Here is a 26,941-nt window from a genome sequence, read left to right on the forward strand (position 1 = left end):
CTGGTCTTAGTCCAGTACAACTGCAGCCACTTCAACATCTGTGTGTCAGACAGAAGGACCTGCTGCACCAGGTGAGTTACATTATGATAAAGGTTGGTACATGAAGGAATGATAGATCTGCTCTATAAGACTGGCAGAGCATTCCACATCACAACAAACGGTAAGTTATACCTAAATACAAACTCATAAGTTTTATTCAGGGTCATTTTAATATGGTATGTACCAAGTTTTGTGAGGATTAGATAGAATATGTGCCAACAGAAGTATTTACCAAAAAATCCTTTTGTGGTCTTTAATGGTTCATTTTTAGGACATTTACAGACAGGGAGGTGCAATTTGGCACAGTTTTTTTTAAAAACAGAAAAAAAGATTCCACTCTTTCCTAATGTTACAGTGTGTGAAACAAGGTGTAGTGGTGCTTATATGCAGGTTGACGCTGTATTTCCACCTCTAGGCAGAAGGATTTACTATGAACCTGTCTAAAAACTTTATAGATTCCACTATAAGATGAGTGAGGTTACCTCCTTTAATTAAAGACGAGTCAAATCCTTCCAGCTTTAAGTCAAAAGCAAAATGTTTTTTATGATGTGTTGTTCAGAAAAAAACTTTTTTTAATATGTTACTTAAAGTTCAAATTTGGATCCAGTTTCACACCAAGATATGTAAAATCAGTAACAATGTCAATCCTTTCACCTTTGATTTGCGGTTTGTGCGGGGGATAGATAGAAGGCCAAGATTTGATGACCGGAGAGGTTGTGAGGTGGAACGGGGAACAAGGAGCTCAGAAATGTAGCTGGGGGCGACGTCATGGAGTGCTTTATATGTAATCAACAGGATCTTGTAGTTTATTCTGAATTGTACCGGAAGCCAATGGGGGGATGCAAGAACAGGGGTAATGTGGGATATACAGCTAGTTCTGGTAAGAAGTCTAGCTGCTGTATTTTGGATTAACTGTGGACGTTTTAGAGAAGACTGACTGAGGCAGGTGTAAAGGGAGTTACAGTAGTCTAACCGAGAGAAAATGAATGTGTGGATTAATTGTTCAAGAACAGTAGGGGGCAATATAGGTCTTATTTTCGCAATATTTCTTAACTGAAGAAAACAGGACTGGACAAGCTTATTAACATGATGGTCAAATGTCATATACCGGTCGAAGATGATACCGAGATTCTTAGCAGTGGATTTAATGTTCGGGTGAAGTGGGCCAATAAACTGAGTAGAAGCATTGACAAAGATTTCAGGACCAATTAAAAGAACTTCAGTTTTTTCAGGGTCTATATGGAGAACATTTCGGGTCATCCACTCTTTGGTAGCAGCTAAACAATCATGGAGGGAGGACAGTTGGTTCAAGTAATTGGGTTTGGCAGAGAAATAGATCAGAGTATCATCGGCATAACAGTGATATGACATTTCATGAAAGCGGCTGAACAACTGACCCAGAGGGAGGATATACAATGAAAACAGGATTGGCCCAAGGACAGAACCCTGAGGAACGCCGCACTGGAGGGGAGCTTAGGAGGAGGATACATGATTATTTACACAGACATTAAAAAATCTATTTGTTAAATAAGAATGAAACCAGTTTAAAGCTGTACCAGAAAGGCCACCCAGTTATGCAGTCGACAAAGTAGGATGGTATGGTCGATGGTATCAAATGCAGCAGTTAAGTCAAGTAGAGTGAGAATGGAGTATTCACCTTTGTCAGCGTGCATGAAGATGTCATTTGTTACTCTCAATAGTGCTGCCTCAGTACTGTGTTTGTGACAAAAGCTGGATTGAAATTTATCAAAGATACTATGATCCTCAACCAGGTTCAGGAGTTGGTCAATGACAATTTTTTCGAGGATTTTAGATGGAAAAGGAAGTTTGGAGATCAGTCTATTATTCTTTAATTGGGCTGGATTGAGAGAAGATTTTTTTAAGGAGAGGCTGGACACTAGCGGTTTTAAAATAATCAGGTACGGTGCCAGAAGAGAGAGAATAATTAATAATGGAGAGTAGACAACAAGCGTTGGTCGTGTGTTTTTAAACCAGCCAGGCTAATATTGTGCTAAGCTAAACTAGCTGTTTGCCCCTGCCCCCAGTCTTTACGCTAAGCTAATGTTGTGGGAAATCTTCAAATGGGCCAATAAATCTTCATCGTCACTTCTTCGTCACCCACAACTGAGTATTAAATTCAAAACTAATAAGAGAGAGTGACTCAAAAAATACATTGGAAGCTGGTAGAGTTCAATGTTAATAGGTTTACTGTGGATAATGAGCAATACAGAGCAAACCGAGGCCTTCATCCTGGGATAAAGAACCTAACGTAAAATCATAAAACATGATATTTTATACCCTCTCCTATTGCGAAGCTTATTTTCTAGACTCCACTTCATTTTTTAAATTATGTTCGAAACCATCTGGTCATTATTTCTGAGTAATCTTGATGCTTTGATGATAGTACAAGTATGACTTACCTTAGAAATTACTGCCTCAGCATCTTTTGCCTTTTTCCTCACACTAAAAAAAGGCCTGGCGGCCTTCACACAGAAAACCAAAATGTTACACCACAAATTAGCCTTCTTGCTAACTCCCAGGGAACTGTCTCTTATTGGCATAATGTTATCGTTGCACGCTCATCGGCACATTCATTTGATCATGGGAAGGCTTTTTCCACCACGCTAAGCTAGCTGTTTGCCCCTGATTCCAGTCTTACGCTAAGCTAACCTTTCAGACTCCCAACAGCATCATGTAAAAACAGTTTTTTCAGTTTGATGTGAATAAATGAGAACGAGCGGTGTGTTTCAGATTCTGCGTGTTTTATTGATCTTCATGTTGAAAGTGAAACTGGTGTCTTGCTCAGTTGGCGGTGATGGTCTGGTCCACCCAGGCGCGCAGTTCAGTGACGCGGGCGTACACGCCGGGCATTGTGGGAGTGCAGGTGCCGCTTCCCCAGGACACGATACCGACCAGAGTCCAGGCGCCGGCCTTCTCACAGACCAGAGGACCACCAGAGTCGCCCTGAAAACAAACACACACAAATAAATAAACACACAAACAAACAAATGACAAGCATAGATAATCACTACATGTTAGCAAGTCCAGCTTGTTTAGATCATTTGTGTTGCTGAACTATGCGTTCACAAGTCTGTCGGTAGTTAGCATGCAGCACCCACCATGCAGCTGGAGGCTCCGGAGGCTCCAGCGCAGATCATCAGGTCGCTGATCTTGTTGCCCCAGTAACGCTTGCACTGGTCATTGGTCAGCAGAGGGAGGGAGGCCTGCTGCAGCAGGGCGGGGGTGTCAGGAGCTGCAACACATCAACACATCACACTCATGTCTACCTGCTGCATACTGCCCCCGGTGGTCAAAGCACGCCATGTTTCCTGTGTCAGCGCTCCCCATAGAGGTCTGAGAAGCTGCACAGGTGAGCTCTCAGCAGGTATAAAGCAACAACAACAATAACAATAACAATAACAATAATAATAATAATAATAATAATAACCGTTGTAGCGCGTCAGGCCCCAGCCGCTGGTCACGCACTTCATGCCTCCGGGGAAGTCGTCTCCGGTCTCCGCCAAGCACACGGGGGAAACACGCATGTTCAACTGGGCGGGGCTGGCCAGCTTGATGAGCAGGATGTCGTTGTTGATGGTGAAGCCGTTGTAGCGGGGGTGCTTGAACACCTGACAGGAAATGACATTGTTAGCCGGTGAACACGCAGGAGCTCACGAGATGTGATGAAGTCCTGCTGCTTGTCGCTCACCTTGCCGACCTGCATCACCTGGACGTCCTCGGCGTTGGAGGAACGGTCATGTTCTCCGAGGATCACACGGTGGGATGTCCTGCAGAAAAAGAGGTGAGTGAAACCGGCCATCAACAATATCAACAACAAACACCTGAGCAACAGGAGGCGGAGCCTAATGTCAGCTGATCATGAAGCAGGTTTAACTGTCTTCATTTAAACATCATTTAAAAAGTTTAAAACTGCATTTAAAGATTATTTCAATCCAAGTAAATACTTTCTCAATGTATCAATAAGCTGCTTGTTCTCATCTAAAATCATAAAAATGTTTGATCGAGTTCGAGCTCAGTTTGAGGACTTGTTGCTATGACAACAGTTTAAAATACATTTTAATCCAGTTTTGAAGAACTGAAAAAAAAAACAAATAATTTCTGTTGAATCATCAATAATTTAATCAAAATAACTCAGAACTCAAAACCTCCGGTACAGTGTGAAGATACAGGTGACAGGTGAGGGTTAAAGGTCGCTGGTATTTACCTGACATTGCAGTGAGCGGCGGTCACCACCCAGTTCTCGTTGATGAGGGAGCCTCCGCAGAAGTGGAAGCCGGTGTAATCCTGAAACAACCACATGTTTATGAACACAACCTGTGTGTGTGTGTGTGTGTGTGTGTGTGTGTGTGTGTGTGTGTGTGTGTGTGTGTGTGTGAGTGAGAGAGTGTGAGCGTGTGTGTGAGTGTGTACCTGCAGGGACACCTGCCAGGGCCAGGAGTGAGGCACCGCCTCCTCGCCATTCACAATACGGGAGTAACCCGTGATGACGGGGGGGATGGCAGGAGTGCCGCAACCTGATGACATCATCATAATGACATCATAAAGACATCATCATCAACAACAACAACAACAACAACATGAGTCAGGAAATTTGTTCCTGATCTTTGGGAACAGATGACATGAAACACCTTAAGTCACAGTTTCAGTAAGAAACAATTGTTAATAAGATCAATACTTTTAAACTGATCAGCCAATAAATGCGTATCGATCTCAGACCGTGTCCAGTTTTCTTCACTTATAAAAATCATTTTATCTTCATAAAGTTTAAATGCATTAATGTAATGTATTTAATGTATTTTATTTATATTTTTCTTTATTTTTTCTTTTTTTGTCTTTTTGAAGGTTTCTTGTAACCGTGGTTACCAAATATTAAATCTATAAATAAATATTAAGTTTGTAAATTAAAAAAAAGGTCTCAGCAGCTCAGTCTGTCCAGCATGCTTCACTCCCTCAGCTGTCTCACCGTAGGCGGCGCCGGCGAAGGCAAGGCAGGAGAGGATCCACAGGAAGGCCATGGCTCGAACATGAAAGCTCCGTCTGAGAGACGAGCTTTTATACCCACAGGGAGCGACGGGATTGGACAGGACAGGGATGTGGCAGGAAGGCGTGGTGTGTTATCAGAGGACGGTGAGAATTCGGACAGGTGGAGAGTTTTCCACCTGACGAAGCACAAACATGCTGAAACATGAAGTCTGGCTGCAAAAGGACACACTGAATATTAATATCTGTAAATATATTGAACAGTTTGGTTCATAAATTCAGTCAGAAAATAGTAAAAGTCTTCAATGTCCCCTTTTATCTGATCGACAGTTTATAAAGTTAGAAAACAAACTGACCGACCTGAAAAATCACTGAAACTTTCAACTGCTTTTATCAAAAAAGTTGCAGATGATTTAAAGAAACCCAGATCCCTGCCGTCCTGTATGAAGCCTGTTAGAAAAGAAATAAAAAAGGTCAGTGTGTAGGATGTGTATCTTTAGGATTTTATCAATACCAATACTGATACTTATCAATAAGAGTATTGATACTACTCTTCATAATTTGGTGCAAAAATAAAGACATGACATGAAAAGATCCCGAAAGATTCACCAATTTTTTTCTTTTACTTTTTTGCAGAAATAAGTAACAAGTTAAATTGTTTCTGGTCAACAAATGTCTGAGGAGCCTTAATGCTGCTTCTTAAATTACCACAGAACTATAATCCTTCAGCTTCGGGCTGTGCGATATGATGATATGTATCGTGTGACGAGAGAAAAATGTCCATTGATTCATGTAATGTTCTATCATTTATTTTGTTGAGATGCAAATCACACTCTTTAAAAAGGCAATATTTTTCATCGTTTGGAAGCTGTTCATCTTTTACGTGGATTACATTGATAAATTACTCTTGACTTTTTACTTGTGAAGCTTTTATTTCATTTACAGTAACATAACGAGTTTAGTTATCAACTCTCCACCGCTGTCTGTCTCTCCTCTGCTGCGCTGCAGCCCCGCCAATGCAAAGAAAGAGCAGAGAATTTTATTTGTAATTTTTTTATATTTTATTGACTCTTGTTTTTAGCTTCTGTTACCCCCAAGTGCTGCCAATCAGATGCAAATCAGGCACCTGTGAGCATGCTTAACAACAACATTTCTGTCTTTTTTTTTGAGTTCTCTTTGACCTAATGATAAATTATGTATTTGTATTAATTTTTTGTTAAGGGCTTGTAAAACATCTCTCTCAACTAGGTGACAATAAATGTCTAATGAGCCATTTCTGTTTTTGGGAGGAACAAAGATGGATTTGCCTTTAAAGGGTCTTTCAGTACCTGTAAGGACCTTAGACTGCAACTGTGAAGAAGACAACTGCATACAACTACTATCTGAACCAGTAGAACCATAGATTTTTTTTTTTCTAATAGGCCTAACAGAATCACCTTGTTGGGCCTCCACATACAGTCAGACAAAGATGGGCCTACATGCAAACCACGAGGCCTCACAAACTACTATACTACTACTAAAACTAAATTACAGTCACTACTGAGGTCCTGCTAGGACAGGGACAGGTTGCAGTGTTTTGAGTAATCAACTGTGTAAGCCACAGGTTAACCTCTCACCTGTGCATTTAGCAACATTGGCTATAAATGTTGTGGATACTGCTAATGTGTAAAGCGTGCTAAAATGAGCCACCAGAACCCCCACGTGGCTGGAGCTGAAGCTCCACAGGGAATGGAGGACCCAGCCCTGCAGGATGTGGTCGCTTCCCTCATTCACCTCTCCATGAAGGAGAGGGACAATTTGGCGAGCTGTAGCCTCAGAGAGTGTGATGAGATGCTCAAGGAACTAAAGGATTACGCAAACAACCCGGCCAGGAAGCCCGAGCATACAATCCCAGACCTGCTTGGTCAGATGTTCCTGATTCAGCAATGCAAAACTCAGCTACAGCAAGAAGAAAACCTAGAGCAGCTAGCTCAGCTGCAGTGCAGCTACCAAGCTGTGTGAACCTCCAACTTCAAGCTCCAGCAGGAAGCTGAGAGTGCCCAGGCTGAACTGGCGCGATCGCAGGAGGACCGAGAAGCCCTGTGCTCGATGATCCAAAGGATCCAAGAAGCCAGTGAGAGCAGCAGCGATGAGTCCGAGGTTGGCCAGGTAAGTACAGCTGCCAGCCCAACCCCCCAGGGAACTAAGAGCGCTACCGGGAGCGTCGACAAAGGCTCACCACCACCGCCCCCCACAGGAACTGGGAGCTCTATCTTGGCCGCTGACAAGCGTCCACCACTGTCGCTCCCCCCATTCGTGCAGGAGGCTAATGTACCGGATGAAGCCAGTCTGCTGTGCATGCAGCTTCAAGCTGCACAGGCGAGGGAGCTTGCCCTGCACAGGAAACTTGAAGCTGCCCAGCTGCAGCAGCTGGAGTCTAGTGACCCCTGGTGATGCAGCCTCCAACCTCCCCATTCTGGACGCATACCAAGCGTCCTCAATGGTCCACTCACGGAGCATGACCGCTCCACCATCTAGGGATGTGTTGCACTCTCAGTGCCCTTACCATCACACAGAGGAAGCATGAGCCTCCGCGTGAGTATTATAGGCGTCTGGCACAATGCTCCTGGCTTGGAAGAGGAGCAAGCCTTCCGATTCCTCTTCCTCCACAACCTCCATGATAGCATCCGGTACGATGTTACCATGCACTGCCACACCGGTAAGTATACGATGCAGGAAATCAGGACGTATACTCAGCTTGCATGGGAAACGTGTGTCCGCTCAACCAAAGGGCATGAGACAGAAGCCAGAGTCCTGGAGATCCAAACCTCGGAATGACACCCTGATGCTAGAAGGTGACGAAGTGCCTCGTACCAAGGCAAACTTCAGAGCAGGACCACAGGGATGCCGACCACCTCACCAGCAGGGTGAAGCACAGAGCTGAGGAGGTGGTGGCCAAGCGCAAACCCAGGGCCACTTTAAGCCATGAAGGCAGGACTCTCACCAGGCGAAAGGGAGAGTCCATTTTGAGCAGAACACCAAGCATTGAATCAGTCAGGTAAAGCCCTGAACTTCACCAGGAAGGAGCATCTTAAGGAGGAAATGGAGGACAGTTTGAGGCGCCTTGCAGCCTTCCAGGACCACCAGATCCCCCAAAGGATCCCGGTCAGGGTCCCTCGTCATCTTGACTAGGCCAAGTCCCCTCCCCCACCTCCACCAAGGTTTACTTTGTGGGCTGGGGAAGGGAAACAGAGAAGGCCAAGCCGCTACCTCAAGCATTTCTGACCCTCAACACACCCCTTTCCTGACTTTCCTTAGTGACCTTGTCTGCAAGGGCAATGGTCGCCGCATCTACACCTCGGTGGTGGTAGGGTGTGCATCAACTCCCTGGCACTACTTGACACTGGTTCAGAAATCAGTCTTATGTGTTCTAGCATGTTCGCAGAGGTTGCCAGAGCGATGCTCTCACTTGGCAAATCGAGGCCTGTAATGTGAGTATAACTAGTTATACCCAGAACCGGTCTCCCATCACCCAACACGCTTCGATCGACCTCACCTTCTGAGAAATGACTCTCGTGCACCCCATCTACATCTGTATCATCGATACAGAGCCGCTGCTCATAGGACAAGACCTGCTGGGCCAGCTGGCCCCCCTCATCGACCGTGGACTCATTTGGGCTCAGGTGGATACCCCAAAGCCACTTGGTTCAGGCAGCCAGCCACCAGCTTCCGATGGACAAGTTCCCATCATCCAGGAGTCCAGAAGTCCTCTGCTGATGATTATGCCTCTTCCAGAGCCCGAGTCTGGCTCTGAACCTTCCATGAACCGCCCTTGCCAGTCAGAGAAATCCGCCACCAGTCAGGACTTCTTTAACGACCTGTGTCAGCACAGCACACCTCTGTTCTTTGCACAGCAAAGCCACTGTGTCCTTTCTGCAGGATCACCGCAGATGCTCCTTTCCTTAGGGCCATTGGAGTGTGTGCCCTCTCCGTCAAAATCGGGAGGAAACAAGTTGAACATTTCTTGAGTGTTGTCCCACAACTTCAACCCCCGCTCTTCATGGGGGCAGATCTCCTTGTCAGGCTCGGTGCCAAGCTGGACACAGTGAACCAAGTCCTGTGGTCCCAGGCCAATGCTGAAGCACACCCCCTGACCGTCCAGCCTGCATACATGCTATCAGGCCAGACCATCCCCCAGGCATGCCAGGTTGCCAGCGAAGCTGATCTTGTGGTTCCTGCACGAAGAGCAGGCTTCCCCATCCGCCTTGTGATCCTCAAAGGACAGAAAATCCCTGGGTCACAAGCTTTCTTCCAGCCTTTGCCCCTCTTCTGGAAGCTCAACCTGACAGTCTGTGGTACACCGTTGCTCGCCTTGGACAACTGCTCTATGTAAATCTGCACCACAAAGGGGGGAAGACAACGCATAGTAGCTCCGTAGGGACCGATGCATGCCTCCGACCTCCCCACCGGCATGCACTAACACCTAACCCCTACTTCCCCTTTCTGACAAGTAATCAACACTGTCTGTTCCAGGATGAAACTCCCTTGGATCCTTGGCATCTTCCTCAGCCTACGAGTCGCTGTGCCCACTGATGTGGTCAACCTTGGCCCTCCAACCAGTATTGTCCTGCAGGAGATACCTGGACTCCTAATCACCCAGTGCAGCATATACACCCAAAAGAATCTACATCCGACTAGATCCTTGGGATGTGTATCGCAAGCGCATCTGCCTGCCTCCGCGCCTGATGGAGGGCAGATTAAGCAGAACCCAAACACATGACACAGTTGAGCACGCCAAACAAACGACCATCCACATTCTTGAACAGCTGCAGAAGTTCCTCGTCACAGAGAAAGACCTCAGTGGCCAGAAACAACCAAAGATTCCTTGGAGGCCTGTTCACAGCAGTCTCAGCCATTGGATCACTGTTCTCAATTGGACTCTCGGCTGCCAACTCTGTCAGCATCAAAGCTCTTCAAAGGCACATGGGCGAACTCAGTGAGGAAATGCCAGAAATCCAGAGACTCCTCATCCAATGTGAACAGTTACAGGACTTGGGTAAAACCCTCCAGGGTACCATAGTAACAGTTAACCTCCATTCTGCCCTCATTAATAACATCTTGCATGCCTTATGGACACTGTCAGAAGTAGTCAGGGATGACTTTATGTATGTACGTGTAGTGAGGGATCTGATGCAGGTCCTCCTTAGGGAAATTAACTCTTCAGTCAGCAGCCTGACCGGTGGACAAATACCGACCCACATTGCTCCCATGAGTCTAGTCAAGCAAACCCTCAGATCCACAACAACTACTAAGGTACAGTCATCACAAACCCACCTGCCATATAGTCTTGGTAGTGCAATCCCGGTTTACGTGAACCCACAGAACCTGGAAATAGGGTTTCTTCTCAATCTTCCCATAATAGAACGGCAGAATGTGTATCGGTTAAAGTCAGTGCTGAACATTGGGTTTTGGCAGAACAACACTCACGTCCACCTTAAGACACCACCAACACTCGCATACTATGATGATGACCCTTCGCCCTACCTTAGTCCCAACCTTAATTTGTGCACCAAAACTAAGGATGTTCACTGGGTTTGTCCAGGCAATCCCTTCATTTGGGATGTTAGCAATTACCTCTGTGGCCTAAGAGCGGAGTCTCCTAAACAAAAGTGTCAGGGCAGACTGTCTGTTAAAGACGAAGGTATGGACACCAAGGCAGAGCGAGCGGGTAATCGATGGCTTGTTAGCACACCTGCTAACAAAGCCCTAATGGCATACAATCGTCATGACACAATCACTAAATTGACCTCACCCAACCAGACGATGTTCTTGATGGTTCCTCAGGGAGCCACCATACACTTTGGTGACATTGTCCTCCATCATCTCAACCCTGACCAACACGACACGGAGATTGAGATTACGGACGCATTCAGAGGTCACAATTTAACCATTGACGACACCCTTCAGCAGCAGCTCCTGGCTGAAGGGACCAAATTAGTGAAGTTCTCAGTCTCAAACCGTCTGAACTCACTACGGCTTACTTTAGCCACAGGTCGTCACCCTCCCAGGAACATCATGTCAGTTGGGCTGCCCTTGGGCTCCTTAGTGGTTGGGCCATCACAGCAGTCATCGCACACATCATGTTCAAATACATTCGCAGGTTGCAGACCAGACTGGACACCCTCTTGGTGGTCCCACAGCGCCTCGTGCACCAGTCTGCGTCTGCCCCTTGTACCAACACCATTCCTTCGCAGGAGTAGGCCTAACGGCCTCTAACCCCCTCCTGCTTTTCTTCACCCCTATCTTAGACCTTTCCCTAGCAGCCAAGGATTGTTAGTCGTACCTGAATGTATTTTCCTTTCCTCTTTTGATGTATAGCGTAGTTTAGAAACCATCTGCCCAGATGAAACCTCATTGCTTATCTGCCCAGATACTAAAACCGCAGCTTACTGAACTGTACAGACTGACTGTTCCTCAGGTATCATGGACTCTTTGTTTCAGGGATATGGACTGTGTAACCCACTGGTCATACCTCCTACATGGAGTAGTTGGCCCTTGGGTTGCTCTGAAGACTGTGGCTAGCACCCCACTCCTCAGACCAAAGGGGGGGGATGTTGGGCGTCCACATACAGTCAGACAAAGATGGGCCTACATGCAAACCCTGAGGCCTGGCCACAAGGCCGCCTCTGTTCCCTTGTTCTTCTGAAACAAAGGACTAGCACCTAAAGGCTGATCAAACTCCATTCCCCAGCATGCACCATTTTCGCACCTAGGTGTTAAACAGGAAATAGTTTCCACACAGTCTCTGATTGGCAGAGACGCATCAACATCACGGGGAGTCATGGCAACGGAGCAGTGACGTCACTCCCCCTTTTAAACACAAGCCGGGAACAAGTCTCACTCTCTTTCAGGTATTCTTGCTCAGGAGAAGGTTCGCCTTTTCGATCAACTGGATCACCAATGAAAGTGACTCATACATGTGTGCTTTTCCCCTTTTTTTCTTTTGGAGCTTCTCCCCTCGCTGGACGAGATGAGATGAGACTTCGACCTGTGTTCTCCTGAACACCAGTAACGTTACCGGATACGTGAGGGACTGCTGTTTGCAACCCAGCACTCTCATTTGATACCTGCAGAAGGGAGAAAAGACTTTTCTCCACGGAGACGCGGATAACTTCTACACCCGCTGTCTACCGACCGAGTCGACCACTCAGTTTCGTTTCTTTGCTGCCCCACCAAGAAACCAGCGCCACCCGTCAGTCTCGAGAAACAAGGACAGCTCCACCAGCACCACGCATTGGAGGACCCGCTGCTGGATTTCACTGACAGACTGTCACACACACACACACACACACACACACACACACACACACAGGTTCGCTCCAGAGAGCGACACAAGTAAGAGGTTGTCTGGGCAGAGATAGTATTAGAATTGTGTGTTTATGGGCTTAGTGCTCGTATTGTTGTTGTGTGTTTTAACGAACCGCCGAGACCGGTTTGCTGCTGTACTCTGAGGAGTATTTTTAAGTTGCTGCCTGTTTAGTTTTGTGTTCACCACGCTAAACTGTTTGTGTTATCCCATTCGGGATTTCTGTGTTTGTGCCACCGCAAGTGAAAACTAAGTCAGTCCACAACCAGACAACGTGTGTACAGACTACCGTCTGTACACTCGCTCTCTGTAGATAAAGCAACTGCTGCTCTCCCCTCACGGTTGCGGGACCTAGAGCCGATCTCCCTTCTTCTCTTCTCTTTCCCTCTCTCTTACTAACACACACACACACACACACACACACACACACACACACATCCACCTAATCACGCACGTTTTCTGCACATTTGATAGTCAAATAAGGAAGGGCCATAGCGCCGTCTTGCCCCTTTGTTATCCGCCATCAGACACGTGAATGCAGAAACGCCACCAACCACCAGTCGGCGCTATCTGTTATTGTTAACCGGAACTCTGCGGCATCTTCCGCCAGCTGTTCTCACGTGACACACGTGACCATCTTGTGACACACACGCTTTGGTTTACCCGTTTGCCTTTACACAGCTGCTGTTTTCAAGTTCACTTGGCAACATTAGCAGTATCCACAACATTTATAGCCACTGTGTAAAGCGTGCTAAAATGGGGCGGCTGTGGCTCAGGAGGTAGAGTGGGTCGTTATCGGAAGATTGGTGGTTCGATTCCCGGCTCCTCCAGTCCACGTGCCGATGTGTCCTTGGGCAAGATACTTAACCCCAAAGTGCTCCTGATGGCTGTGCCATCAGTGTATGAATGTGTGTGAATGGTTAGTTTCCTCTGATGGGCAGGTTTGGACCTTGCATGGTAGCCCCTGTACCCATTCAGCGTGTGAACGGGTGAAGGTGATTTGTAATGTAAAAAGTGCTTTGAGTGGTCAGAAGACTAGAAAGGCGCTATACAAGTACAGTCCATTTACCAAAATGAGCCGCCAGAACCCCCACGTGGCTGGAGCTGAAGCTCCACAGGGAATGGAGGACCCAGCCCTGCAGGATGTGGTCGCTTCCCTCGTTCACCTCTCCATGAAGGAGAGGGACAATTTGGCGAGCTGTAGCCTCAGAGAGTGTGATGAGATGCTCAAGGAACTGAAGGATTACGCAAACAACCCGGCCAGGAAGCCCGAGCATACAATCCCAGACTGGCTTGGTCAGATGTTCCTGATTCAGCAATGCAAAACTCAGCTACAGCAAGAAGAAAATCTAGAGCAGCTAGCTCAGCTGCAGCGCAGCTACCAAGCTGTGTGAACCTCCAACTTCAAGCTCCAGCAGGAAGCTGAGAGTGCCCAGGCTGAACTGGCCCGATCGCAGGAGGACCGAGAAGCCCTGCGCTATTGAGAGACCCTTTAGAGGCTCTTTGTCTTAGGTTTCTTAACAGCCCCATCCTGCAGCTGGTTGCTAAACTTGCAATTTCTGCGATTAGTTTCTCTAGAAGAGTTCTGCTTGTTCTGTTTGTCATCTAGTAATTTTTAGAATTGTTGGGAGGCCTATTGTCAAACTGAATAACTCTGAACAAAAATGTGTTCCTTGAATTTGGTTGGCAGGTACTCAGTATTAAAAGACCCTGATAAGGACATCCCTACTTTTAACTGAGTTCTGTGACTTTCCAACCAGTAACGTTAAGTCATTGTAAACGGAGGCTGTGCCTGATACTCCCGTCCAGTAAGACCTCCATGCAAAGGCCAGGATTTCAGAAGTATAATGATATGATCAAGAACAGCCTGTTCTTTAAAACAGAGCTTATATGAAATACCATCATAAATATTTAACTTATGTCATCGTAAACTGAAAATCTTTCGGTTTGAGAATTGGGCTTTAGGAAATTGTGGCAGGAATTTTTCACCAGTTTCTGACAATTTATAGACCTGGGGTCCGTTTCACAAAGCAGGTTCAACAAACTCTGAGTCTAATCCTGAACTCTGAGTTGATCTACTCTGAGATAGGAAACTCTGAGTTTCCGGTTCCAGAACAGCTGATTTGAGTCAGTTTATTCAACTCAGAGTAGTTTCACCTGGAGTTAAGCGCGTGCACCACAACTATAAAAAGCCAGCATCAATGGAGCCCCGATTCAACGAGTCACCATGGCAACGGGGAGGAGGAGGGCTGTGTTTTTCACCCCACTAAAACTAGAAATCTTAATGCGATAATACAGCGAGTTTGAACGTGTTTTCAAAAAGAAGTGCAACACCGCTGCAGCTGCAAAAGAGAGGGAGACGGCGTGGGAGAACATCGCTGCTCGGGTCAATGCGTAAGTTTAAATGTAGTCCTTTGCAATCACAATAATATTACAGAGGAAAACTGCTTGATTGGTCGCCTATTAATTTATTTCATTTAGGTCCAATCCCGCGAGGGAGAAGCGCACTTGGCAGCAGTTTAGGATGAAATATAAAAACATTGTTCAAACAGGTGAGACCTCGGCATAATCTCATGGGGGTACCTCACTTTGATCATGTTTTACATTGTAAAGTAAATATTAAGTGGCTGTTTGACTGTGCAGTTGTTTTATCCCCAACATAATGCTGGTTTCACACACATAAATGTCTTCTCATCTACATCATGTTCTGTTACATAATTAAGCCTATTTAAACTAACACAGACTTCTACTCAGCCAACAGAAAGAAGGCAGATGCCCGTGAAACGGGTGGTGGTCCAGCACCGCCACCTCTAACGGAGGCAGAGGAGCTGGCCCTAAGCCAGAATTTATTAAGGCCAGTGGCTGGCCCCGACACTGTACAAAAAACTTCCGTTTGCAAAGAAACGCAGCGCAACATACATCTGCTGGGATGTGAGAGCATGATTACGATTAGTAATGTTGCAAATGTAAGGACGGATTGGGTTTTGTATGTAGATGATGGACTGTGACGTGAAACGGTCTCAAAAAGATAATTGTCTGGAAATGCTAGAACATCTATGCGCGGTCTGATAACCATCTCTCAACGAATATTTAATTCTCTGCGCAGTAATGCTGCACCTTCATCCACGGGATCGTTATCAAAAGGACATGCCATGTTAGTGAAAAAGTCGCCACCTACTGTGCCTAATGGATTTCTAATATACTGACTCTGATTTTTTTTTTTTTATGATTTTTTTAAATGACAGACGGCAGAACTAGGCTACGCCAAAACTCGCCTGCTGACTGAATGAATGAGGAAATCAAATGGAGTGTGTGGCTCTGAAAGAGGGCGGAGACTGAGAGAAACTCGAGGTTCATTGAGAAAAACCTGGGTTCATAGAGTCTGTTACTACGGTAACTGACCAAGAGCTTAAGTTACCCCTCTCTCTGAAACAGGCTAGAGTTATCCCTGTTTCTCTGGTTTGAGTTACCTCCCTTTTTGAAACGGAAAACTCAGAGTTTCCCTCATTTCAGGGTTAACAGACTCTGAGTTTTCACTAAACCTGCTTTGTGAAATGGACCCCAGATGATTGGTTAGTTAATCAAGAAAACAATTGGTATATTAAACGATATTGATCGTTGCAGCCTTAATGCCCATTATATACACACTATTATAATATTATACATATTGTTCAACAGGACTGTATGAGGAATTTAGAATCACTTCTCAAAACCTTTGAGAAAAAAAGTAAATTAAAAGCCTTTTACTAATGCTGGTCCAAAGTATTATGCGTTTCATTTCTTTTATTTTAATCATATTTATCATGTTTTATTCTATTTATTCTCTACTTTTATTTACTGAATATTATTTAAGTGCTCCATTTTTTTAATTTTTGAAAGTTTGTGGACCCTTTAGAATTTTCTGTATTTCTGCATAAATGACCTAAAACTTGATCAGATATTTACACAAGTCCTAAAACTAGATAAAATTGAACCCAATTAAACAAATTAGACAAAAAATAAATTTTCCATTTATTTATCGAGGAAAATAATCCAATCTTACATGCTTTCAGTAACTGGTGTGACCCCCTTTTGCAGCAATAACTTCAACCAAATGTTTTTGGTAAGTGTTTATCAGCTCTGCACATCAGCTTGGAGGAATTTTAGCCCGTTCCTCCTCACAGAACAGTCTCAACTCAGGGACGCTGGTGGGCGTCTTTGCATGAACTGTCTGCTTCAGGTCCCTCTACAGCATTTCTATTGAATTAAGTTCAGGACTTTGACACGGCCGTTCCAAAACATTATCTTTCTTCTGCTCTAATCATTCTTTGGTAGAACGACTTCTGTGTTTAGGGTTGTCTTATTGCATGACTCACTTTCTGTCGAGCTTTAGTTCACAGACAGATACCTTGACATTTTCCTGCAGAATTTGCTGGCACAGCTCAGAACTCACAGCTCCATCAATGATTGCAAGCTGTCCTGGTTCAGAAACCGTAAAGCAGACCAAACCATGATACTACCACCACCTTGTTTCACAGATGGGTTAAGGTTCTTACGCTGGAATGCAGTGTTTGCTCATCGCCAAACATCACGCTTCTAATTCAAGCCAAAAAGTTCATTTTCCATCCACAGAACATTGTTCCAATCACCCTCTAGCTTATCCATGTGGTCTTGAGCAAACTGTAGATGGCAGAAATGTTCTGTTTGGAGAGTAGTGGGTTTCTCCTTGCAACTCTGCCATGCACACCATTGATGTTCAATGCTCTCCTGATGGATTCATGAACATTGACTGTAGCCACAAGAGAGACCTTTAGTTTCCTAGATGTTACCCTGGGGTCCGTTGTGGCCTCCCAGAGTATTACATGTCTGCTCTTAGTGTGATCTTTGTTGTTTGACCACTCCTGGGGAGGGTAACAGTGCTGTTGGATGTCTTCAATTTGTACATGATCTGCCTGACAGTCGACTGGTGGAGTCCAAACTCTTTAGAAATGGTTTTGTAACCCTTTCCAGCAACTCTAAGGTCCTCACAAATCTCCTTTGTTTGAGCCATGACACACTTCCACAAACCTGTGTTGTAAAGCTCAGACTTTAATTGTGGAGACCCAGATTTCTCTTTAAACAACACCCGACTCTTATTTCCCCTTCAAATGAATTGATAATTCTAGAGGTTCACATACTTTTGCCACACACAAATATGTAACATTGGATCATTTCCCTCAATAAATAAATGAACAAGTGTAAGATTTTTGTCTCATTTGTTTAACTGATGTTTCTTTATCTAATTTTAGGACTTGAATGGAAATCTGATCACGTTTTAGGTCATATGTATGCAGAAATACAAATTCTAAAGAGTTCAAACTTTCAAGCTTGTAATGTTGGTTTAAAAAAAAAAAAGGTGCATCACTATCATTATCATTATTATTATCATTATTGATGTGGTGAGGATTGAGTCACTGAATGAATGTCCCAACGGAAGCAGAGCAGTTGATGAAACTCAAACCACGATGAGTAGGGCTGGGAATCATTCAAAATTTTCGATACCGGTACCTTGACTTTGATACCAGTGAACGATATTTTTTTCCCCCCCCAATACCAATTTTAAAAAAGTCAGTTTTAATAAAAAGAATTACATTACAGTACAAATCTTTAGTTTTACTTTTCAGCTTGTTGACATTTTTACACACTCATAGCAGTTTCATAACATAAAAATATAAGCCTATTTACTACAATCACTTATTACTTGTACTGCTGACGCCATCAAGCTAATTTTGGCACAAACAATTCAACCTGTAATGTCAGCTAATGAAGTCTGGATGTGGCACCCAGCATGTGCCAGGTCAAGTTTTTTGTCACCCAAGTAAAAAACAAACCAAACAAACCTTTCCTGTCTTCTCTGTAGTGGAATCTGCTCAATCACAAGGTTTTGGTTTTATTTGTCCAGGTTTAGAGATGTCTGTCTCTGAGATTTCTGCTTTCAACTTCAGTACAGAGGAGGTTAAATTCAACAGTAATATCTCCTCACTGAGTGACTGGACTGTTTTCTATTTGAAGTTTTTTAAATTTTGCTTTGCATCATTTTTCCCCACAGTGGCCTTCATCACTTACATTGAAGCACATTCGAAGGGGATCTTTTAATATCCAGTATGAACAGGAGGAATGATTACAGCAAGGAAAACCTCTTTCACTGTTCATACGGACACCTGACTGCTGTGAACTCGTCCTTTAAACTCTGTTCAGCTGCAGTTTCTCTCATGTCCACTAGATGCTGCTGCAAGAAAACTCTGTACTGAAGTAAATGAGAAAAGCCCCAATAAATTCAGCTGTCACCTCTTGATATATGATTTCAGTTCTGTAAGGTGTCCCACTACACTTTGTTCCACACAGACTAAAGTTACAGTCTGTGTGAAACAAGGTGTAGTGTTTGTATATGCAGATAGATGCTGTATTTCCACATCCAGGCAGAAGGATTTACTATGAACCTCTAAAAACTTTAAAGATTCCACTATAAGATGAGTGAGGTTACCTCCTTTAATTAAAGACGAGTCAAATCCTTCCAGCTTTAAGTGAAAAGCCAAATAATGTCTTTTATGATGTGATGTTCAGATCCTTAAAGTACCAAAAAGTTGCAGTACTGCAATATATAAATACTTCAAAATGTAGTTACATTATTATATACTTTATATTATTGGATTATTATTACTGATTCATTTATGGTGTGTGCAGCGTTTTACTGCTGTATCAGATGTTTTGAGTTAAAAATCTGAATCTGAAGCTAAATGTCACAGTATACACACCTACCAAGACACCACTGGTGTGAAAATATTTACAATCAGAAATGTTATTCTGTCCATAGTAGACGCTCATATCAGGCAATGATGAAGATCCTGTGTTGGATGAGGTAGGAGATGTTGATGCTTTGAATAGTTCTGAGTGTTTAAATCTTTATCTTCATCAGCAGCCAGCTGGGTGGAGACATGACTGCTGCTGGACACCTGTAGAGGCCTTCATCAGACACCAAATATAAGTATAAGCCCATAGTGACGGGAACATAAACGATACAGAAAAGGTACAGGCGGCTCACTGTATCTCACACATATGCCTGCTTACACACAAACCCTCTGTGGAGGTCTTTGTTTTACAGCCCAGTGACATCATCCCCCTCCATCACAGGGCTGGTTAAACTCTGTTTAGTTCTTGGTACAGTACAGTAAATGTGTTGAGTTTCACTATGACACTGCAGGAATCGTGGCGACGCTTAGAGTGCAACATAAATCAGCCGCCAGAGTTGTCTGTAACCATAACCACCTGCAGTGGTGGGGGCATCTTGTTTGGAGGTGCAACAATGAAATATGATCCAAGAAATTAGAAGTCAAAAATTAGTTTAGATTATCAGAAGCCAAAACACTGCAAAGCGGTTTGTAACACTGACAGACAGGATTTTACAAGTCTGAAAAGTGAACATCATATTCAGCTGATGACAGCAGACAATGGCGTTAACGTTACAAAGTAATCCATCAGCAATGTGCACTTGCATGCATGCGATTGCCTGAACACACTGCCTCCATTCAAGTGAATGGGAGGGCTGCATTTTTTTTTTTTTTTTATTTAAAAAAAAAACAAAAAACAAACTGAACACTGTTCAGTCTGAACTTTCCACAGACTTATCAGGAAAATGACCAGTATGTGTTAACATTTATACTTCCTGCAGATACGTATACACCTACTGTCTTCACATAATATCCTCATTCTTATGACATGTCATGACAATTATCAGAGAACAGCCTGGCATCTAACAATACTGGTAAAAATGTGTTTTTGGAAAGCAACCTAACTTTGTGGAGATATCAAAAGGTGTTTTCACTAATGCTACATGACTGGTTGGAAGATCTTGATACCTGATGTTCATTACAGTCAGCCATGTAACTAGTGTTTGTTTGTTTTGTTTTTTTTAAACTGTTGGAGTAAAATGAGGATTTAAGTGCATCACTGAGTTGTCGGGGAAATAAAATCTACTATGAAGCAGTGCTGGAAACTGGGACAAGAGCACAAATTCACCTCATGATAAAGAATTAGTTTTGATTCTATCAAAATCCCTGTCATTTAGGATTATATTCTGTTTCTTTCTCATTAAAAAAAAAAAAAAAAAAAAAAAAAAAAGTAAGATGTATGTTTTGTTGCACTGCATTTATTGGGACCATGTACAGTGTTCAACATAATGTTAACATTTGATGTACAGCAACAGAGTTAGCTTACAAATGTCCTGCATTAAGATGTCACTTGAGTAAAGTGTTACACTATTACACTTTATATTATTGGATTATTACTCATGCATTAATGTGTGAGCAGTGTTTTACTGCTGTATCAGATGTTTTGAGTAAAAAAAAAAAATCTGAGTCTGAAGCTAAATATAGTGGAGTAGAAGCCACAGTGTATTTACACCAACCAAAATATTTACAATCAAAAAAAAAAAATGTAGGTTTTATTCTGTCCATAGTAGACTCTCATATCAGGCAATGATGAAGATCCTGTGTTGGATGAGGTAGGAGATGTTGATGCTTTGAATAGTTCTGAGTGTTTAAATCTTAGTCAGCAGCCAGCTGGGTGGAGACTCTGACTGCTGCTGGACACCTGTAGAGGCCATCAGACACCAAATACAAGTATAAGCCCATAGTGACGGGAACATAAACGATACAGAAAGGTACAGGCGGCTCACTGTATCTCACTCATATGCCCGCTTACACACAAACTTAGAAAAATAAGTGACTACATGTGAAGGACCAGACCTGAAGGAGGACAACTACATGTTCTGTTAGTGTTTTCACCACGACAACCACAATAGGTGCCCCTGAAAGTCACCAAATAACACAGTCACTGGTTAAACCAAAACACCAGCCGGCATGCTAACCTCAGCTAGCTGCTTTAACTTCCCGCTCAACAACCACAAAAAAACACCGAACAACAGTAACTGCTGCAAACTGAAGCTCAGATTGTTAAACAAGCTTCTTAGAAACAAAGAAGTACAAATGAGGCAGGAGGTTTTCCTCCCTGAGCCTCAAGGGCCCTCTCATGTCGTTGGGCCCGGGGCTTGAGCCCAGTAGGCCTGTGCATTAAAAATAGCATTGATGCTGATTTCTCCTGAGAGGGCCTAAGTCCTGGATGGGTGGGCCTAGCCCCCCCCCAAGGCCCGCCCATAACGCCGGTTCTGTGGAAGTCTGTCTTACAGTGCAGTGACATCATCTCCCTCCATCACAGGGCTGGTTAAACTCGGTTTAGTTCTTGGTACAGTACAGTAAATGTGTTGAGTTTCACTATGACACTGCAGGAATAGTGGCGACGCTTAAGAGTGCAACATAAATCAGCCACCAGATTTGTCTGTAACCATTAAAAAAAATAGTTTAAACAAAACATGAGACTTTTAGGCCGAAAACTGTCCTGCGTTAAAAACAGGACCTGCAGTGGTGGAGGCGTCTTGGTTCAGGTGCGACAGTGAAATTAAAAATTAAAATTAGATTATCAGAAGCCAAAACACTGCAAAGTGGTTTGTAACACTGACAGACAGGATTTTACTAGTCTGGAAAGTAAACATCATATTCTCATGACAGGCGAATGTGGCATTTACTTTACTTTATAATGTAATCCATCAGGAATATATGTGTGTGTGTGCAGTGACACCGCGCTGCATGAACACACTGCCTCCATTCTAGTGAATGGAAGGGCTGCATTTTCCCCCCCACACACTGTTTCCAGTCTGAACTTTCCACAGGCTTATCAGGAAAATTACCAGTATGTGTACCAGCATTTATTCAAATAACAGTTTGGATTAAACAAATGGGACGGGGTGATGGTGCGTAAACCTACAGTCTCTCACACACACACACACACACATATTTAACATCCTCATTCTTACAGGAAATGTCATGACAGTTTGACCTCTTAAATTACTGGGAAGAATGGGTTTCTGGAAAGCAGCTTAACTTTGTGGAGATGTCAAAAGGTGTTTTCATTAATGCTACGTGACTGGTAAGCAGGTCTAGAGAGTAGAAGTGATGTTGGGAGTTTAAGTTGTTGGGGGAATAAAGTCTACTGAGATAAGAGCACAAATTCACCTCATGATAAAGAACTAGTTTTGATTCTGTGGTGGTACTGATTCTCCTTGAACACAGCTGTTCTGTAAGAAGCCAGAGAACCAGCTCCCAACCACATAAAAACCCAAATAATATTCACTTGGAGAAACCTCACAAGGTTATGCAAAAAAGGAGAAACATCCCTTTAATAAACAAAGGCCTCTTCAATGTGTACACAAAATAAAGCCTGCAGGTGTTAAGCTATCGTGAAGAGAGCACAACCTCTTGCACGATTAGCACTAAGAACAACCCGATGCAGGTCACTTGGTTGAAAGGTTTATTTGTGGTATTCCCTCAAAAACACCCTCAAATCAGAGAGCAAAAGACTGGAAAGAAACCTGAACAAAGCTGAGTTTCTATCTGACAATCTCTATAGACAACGTCTGCAACCAGTTGAGGAAAGATCAGAGTGAACAGGGTGTGTGGTTTCTCTCCTCTCTTAAAACCCCAGAAAAAGGGGGTCGTCACACCCTGATTGGCCAAGAGGGGAATGCACTCAGCTGCTCTCAATTACTAATTGGGTGCCAGTCCCCACACCCTGCACACAGGTGATCTGAATAACCCTCCGATCAACCCAGAGAGGGATTCCGACATGCAACTATATGAATTCGGAACAAGGAAATGACAGCAAGTCCCATGAAGGGGTGACCGCTACAACGGTATGTTGTAGTGATGATTGAACTCAGTTAGATTAAACTATTTGTAATAAAGAAACCTCCATATGGTGAACACACACACTCCTCAATTACATGTGTGGCCAAAACTAATACGGTCAAAACAAACTATAGTTATAACAGCTACAGCTAACAGTATAATTATAACATAATAAGTCTTTTATTTCCTGTCAGCATGCTCGTAGTTAAAGTCATGCAAAGCATAAACATTTTTCTCTCATTAACATTTCAACACTTCTGTATCATGTGTTGTGGGAAATCAATCTTCAAGTCACCCACAACTTGGTATTTAATTCAAAACTTATAAGAGAAAGACTCAAAGAAATACACTGGAAGCTGGTAGAGTTCAATGTGAACAGGTTTACTCTGCATAAAGAGCAATACAAAGCAAACCGAGGCCTCGATCCCAGGATAATGAAAAATCATAAAACATTAAATTATATACCTCTCATAACCCCTCCTAATGTGGGAATTATTTCCTAAACCCCACCTTACTTGATCTTAACATTTAGGTAATAATTCAAACATGATTCATCTACAGAAAACAACTCAGACTTCTCTGACAGGTATCAGTTATACTTGGCTTCTCATAACACACATGGCCGAGCAGCCTTCGCTCATCACACTCAGATTAATACAGGACATTATTTTCATATTCCCTTGGAAACTATCTGCTATAGATGTTAATGTTTTCTGTGGCCTGTTCATGGAAGGACTGGTTTCCACCACACATGAGAGACTAAAGATGTTCTAAATGCAGCTGATCCGAAATGCAGTCAGTGTTTATTACACTGGAAGCTGCAGACGCAGAGAGACGGCAGCACTCAAAAAGACTCTCCAGCCTTGTAATAAAGTAATAAAATAAATATTTAACACTGTCAACTTTGGGAATTTAATCTTAGTAACTAAATCCTTTTTTTTTAAAAAGTCAGACTTTCAGCGTACGCAGCAGAACAGAAGCAGCTAAGTCAGGGAAGCTATTTCTCCTCCAAAAACTTTGCATTTTAAGTTAAAAAGGAGGAAAGTGAATCATTAAATAACAAAGACTGATGTGACTCTGAGTGCATCAAACTAGACAAATGTGTCAATCTTACCTAAATAACTTTAAAGCATATTATTAAGATATTTCATATTTGTCTTAATCATTTCCTGATAATGTTGATCAGCCACACTATTCGCCGATGACGATGACGTGTGACTGTAGCAGAGCTGCAGAACGACTGTATTTCAAACTAAAAACCTGCCGCAGACGTGCTGAAACAACAGATTAATGCTTAAAATATAAATCATTTATATCAATTAAACTCTCTTTAACGTGGTAAAAGCATCTGCACTGATCTATAAATGAATGTGTGTGATTGTGTTCACGCTGTACGAGAAGCTCTGCAGCGTCTGAAGGCAGCACGACTGATATGTTGATTAACCTGCAGAGATACAGTAAATACAGCCGTTCACTGTGTTTACCTTCGTTAAACCACCTGATAACACCAGGATGTTGTAGAATAACCACACACACCTCTACACACATCAGACTGGTCGGGTATAACTGGATATTCTGCTTTTTAATAAAGCAGACGTCAGTTAGCAGCTCATCAGCAGTAACCTTTGACTGGACTTCACATGTGTGGAGTCATGTGATTAAATGACACCCCAGCTTTAACTTTAATTTGACCTGTTTATTAGCATTTGGTCGAAAAAAGAGACAGATGCATTTGAGCTTCGGTTTCCCACATTACACTAACTCACCTTCAATTCACAGGCGCCTGGTCAGGTAATAAAATAGGGAAACAGCCACCTGCACTAGTCTGGATTAGTTAGATTGAAGCTGCTGTGCAGTTTATAACTGGGTGGATATCAGAAGAGTGACTATTTCATATTTGAAACTATATTCATAAAAACATTACGTAGCCTAAAATGTTAGCAGGTTGCAGACTACTAGACCATCTTCAAGGTCAAACAAGGACAAACAATTTATATATTTATATATATATGATTTGTATAATTAAACCTCGTTAAACCTGACGGCTGCTGTTCTCACAAGGTGTCTCCAAACAACTGCAAACTGAATAACAACTATCTAATCCCAGTCCAACACACTGGTTCTAGTGGGAGCTGATGTATTTAATAATCATAACTTCAGAGGCAGATTATTTTAACCGACATTATCTCAAGTCAAGGATTATTTTAATGCACATCTCAGAAGGGGATTTTTGCTCCTCAAGACTTTAAAGGGTTATTTTAGTGGACTAGACTTTACTGCCTCTTACAGTAAACTCACAGCTTCCATTTAGCCTGAATGAGGAAATGAGGTAATAATCAGAACAATGGAAGCAGAGCAGCTGGATGAGAGATCAATACATGGAGTGATGCATCCCCGTTATTCATTTAGAAGAAGTAAAGTTCTGGTTTTGCTTCCTCACTTTTTGTCTTTTAAAAATAAACTTATCATCATACAGTCAACGCCATCAGCTGATTATATTTAAGCAGCTTATATCAATGATCATTTTCAGCAGTAATAAAAACATCTGATGTTTTCGGACCCATTTAAGTGTTTTAATTAATGAGTCAAATGTTCAGCGGTGGGAAAGTGACTGATTCAGACGTCTACATTCCTCTGCTCTAGTTTCAGTTTTAGTCAAACTTTGGATGTAATTATTTTTAAATGTAATGACGCATTACTTCATGTAGACATTCTCAGCACAGCAGCCTCGATCTAACTGATCCAGACTGGTGCAGGTGGCTGTTTCTGGACTTAATCCAAGAGGTTAGATGGTGTAGAAATGCAGGAAATGTGTTTTAAATGACAATCGTTGCCCCCCCCCATTTTAATACATGACCAGGTGACTCTGGTGGATGTACTGTAAGAACATGGGGAGCATCTTTATTTTAATATTTCTGGTGTGGTGTTTACTGTAAGAATACAGGTCCACTATAGGCTAAAATAAAGCATGATGTCATTGTTTAGGACAGATGATCGATCAATCACAGACCTGTGTTACTGACATGTAACCTGGTCTAATGCTGTAGTAGGGATATCACTGCCATACCGAAACATTGCCAGTGCACTATAAGGGTAAGTCTGGTTGCCATGGTGACGGATTACGTCTGACTGTTAACCACACCCTCATCCTCTGTTAGAGAAAGAAGGGTAAACAGGAAGTAACTCTGGCTGGAGTGAACTGTTGAAAGTTCTACAGTAACTGTCAGTAAAAATGTGCACCGGCTCTCTGGGAAAGATGTTTTAATCATTTATTTATTTAAAAAAAACAAAAAAAACCAAGTAAAAATCATTTGGATTGAACAAACAGGATGTGCATACAGTGACGTGCCTTCATGTAACATGTGAGTTTCTAGAGAACATCCTGACCTTGAGATTTAAGAGGGACTTTAGTGGAAACCACAAACAACAACGGTGTGTTTTAACTTTTCACTGTGACTCATATGAAACTCTTTCAGTTTCTTTATGCATCTGTGAGCTTTATCCCCTCCACTTCCATCCTTGTTTTATTGCATTAAATTCATTTGTCAGACTCCCAGAAAACTGCAGGTCTGCTCCAACTCTCAGTTCTTTTAACTAAAAGGCTAAAAGACTTTTCTGTTTGTCACTTATCAAACTACATTTGTTACAATTTATTCACTGTAGCTGCACTCTCAGTGATATTCTACTGTTTTATTCTATTTTAACTTATTTTTATCTCCAATTTTATTTCACTCTTTTTAAATCCTGTTTGTCATTTTATTGTCTTGTTTCGTTTATTTCTTGTCTTGTATGTCTTACG

General features: G+C 43.0%; 2 protein-coding genes and 1 long non-coding RNA gene across 3 annotated transcripts in view; all 3 read right to left on the minus strand.

Annotated features, from left to right (window-relative positions):
- LOC122986896 (NLR family CARD domain-containing protein 3-like) overlaps positions 1 to 26,941 on the minus strand; it is a 1,497,050-nt gene that overhangs the window by 783,447 nt on the left and 686,662 nt on the right. The gene's annotated exons all lie outside the window — the stretch shown is intronic.
- On the minus strand, positions 2,785 to 5,128 carry LOC122987407 (chymotrypsin A-like). The gene is made up of 7 exons (XM_044359292.1): positions 5,024 to 5,128; positions 4,471 to 4,574; positions 4,265 to 4,344; positions 3,749 to 3,827; positions 3,488 to 3,668; positions 3,159 to 3,292; positions 2,785 to 3,003 (listed from the first exon to the last, which is right to left on the minus strand). The coding sequence occupies exons 1-7, from the start codon at positions 5,073 to 5,075 to the stop codon at positions 2,842 to 2,844; spliced, it is 792 nt and encodes a 263-aa protein (XP_044215227.1). The 5' UTR covers positions 5,076 to 5,128; the 3' UTR covers positions 2,785 to 2,841.
- On the minus strand, positions 20,532 to 22,885 carry LOC122987785. Its single transcript, XR_006404603.1, has 2 exons — positions 22,711 to 22,885; positions 20,532 to 20,992 (listed from the first exon to the last, which is right to left on the minus strand). It is a non-coding gene; the product is annotated as an uncharacterized LOC122987785 (long non-coding RNA).

The sequence above is a fragment of the Thunnus albacares genome, chromosome 1 (genome assembly GCF_914725855.1).
Source record: "Thunnus albacares chromosome 1, fThuAlb1.1, whole genome shotgun sequence".
In the NCBI taxonomy this organism is placed as follows: domain Eukaryota; kingdom Metazoa; phylum Chordata; class Actinopteri; order Scombriformes; family Scombridae; genus Thunnus; species Thunnus albacares.

Coding starts and splice junctions, on each gene's coding strand:
- LOC122987407 (XM_044359292.1), bottom strand. CDS start 5,075: ATGGCCTTCCTGTGGATCCTCTCCTGCCTTGCCTTCGCCGGCGCCGCC. Junction 3,669..3,748: donor AGGTGATGCAGGTCGGCAAG/GTGAGCGACAAG, acceptor ATTTCCTGTCAG/GTGTTCAAGCACCCCCGCTA. Junction 3,004..3,158: donor CCGGAGCCTCCAGCTGCATG/GTGGGTGCTGCA, acceptor GTTTGTTTTCAG/GGCGACTCTGGTGGTCCTCT.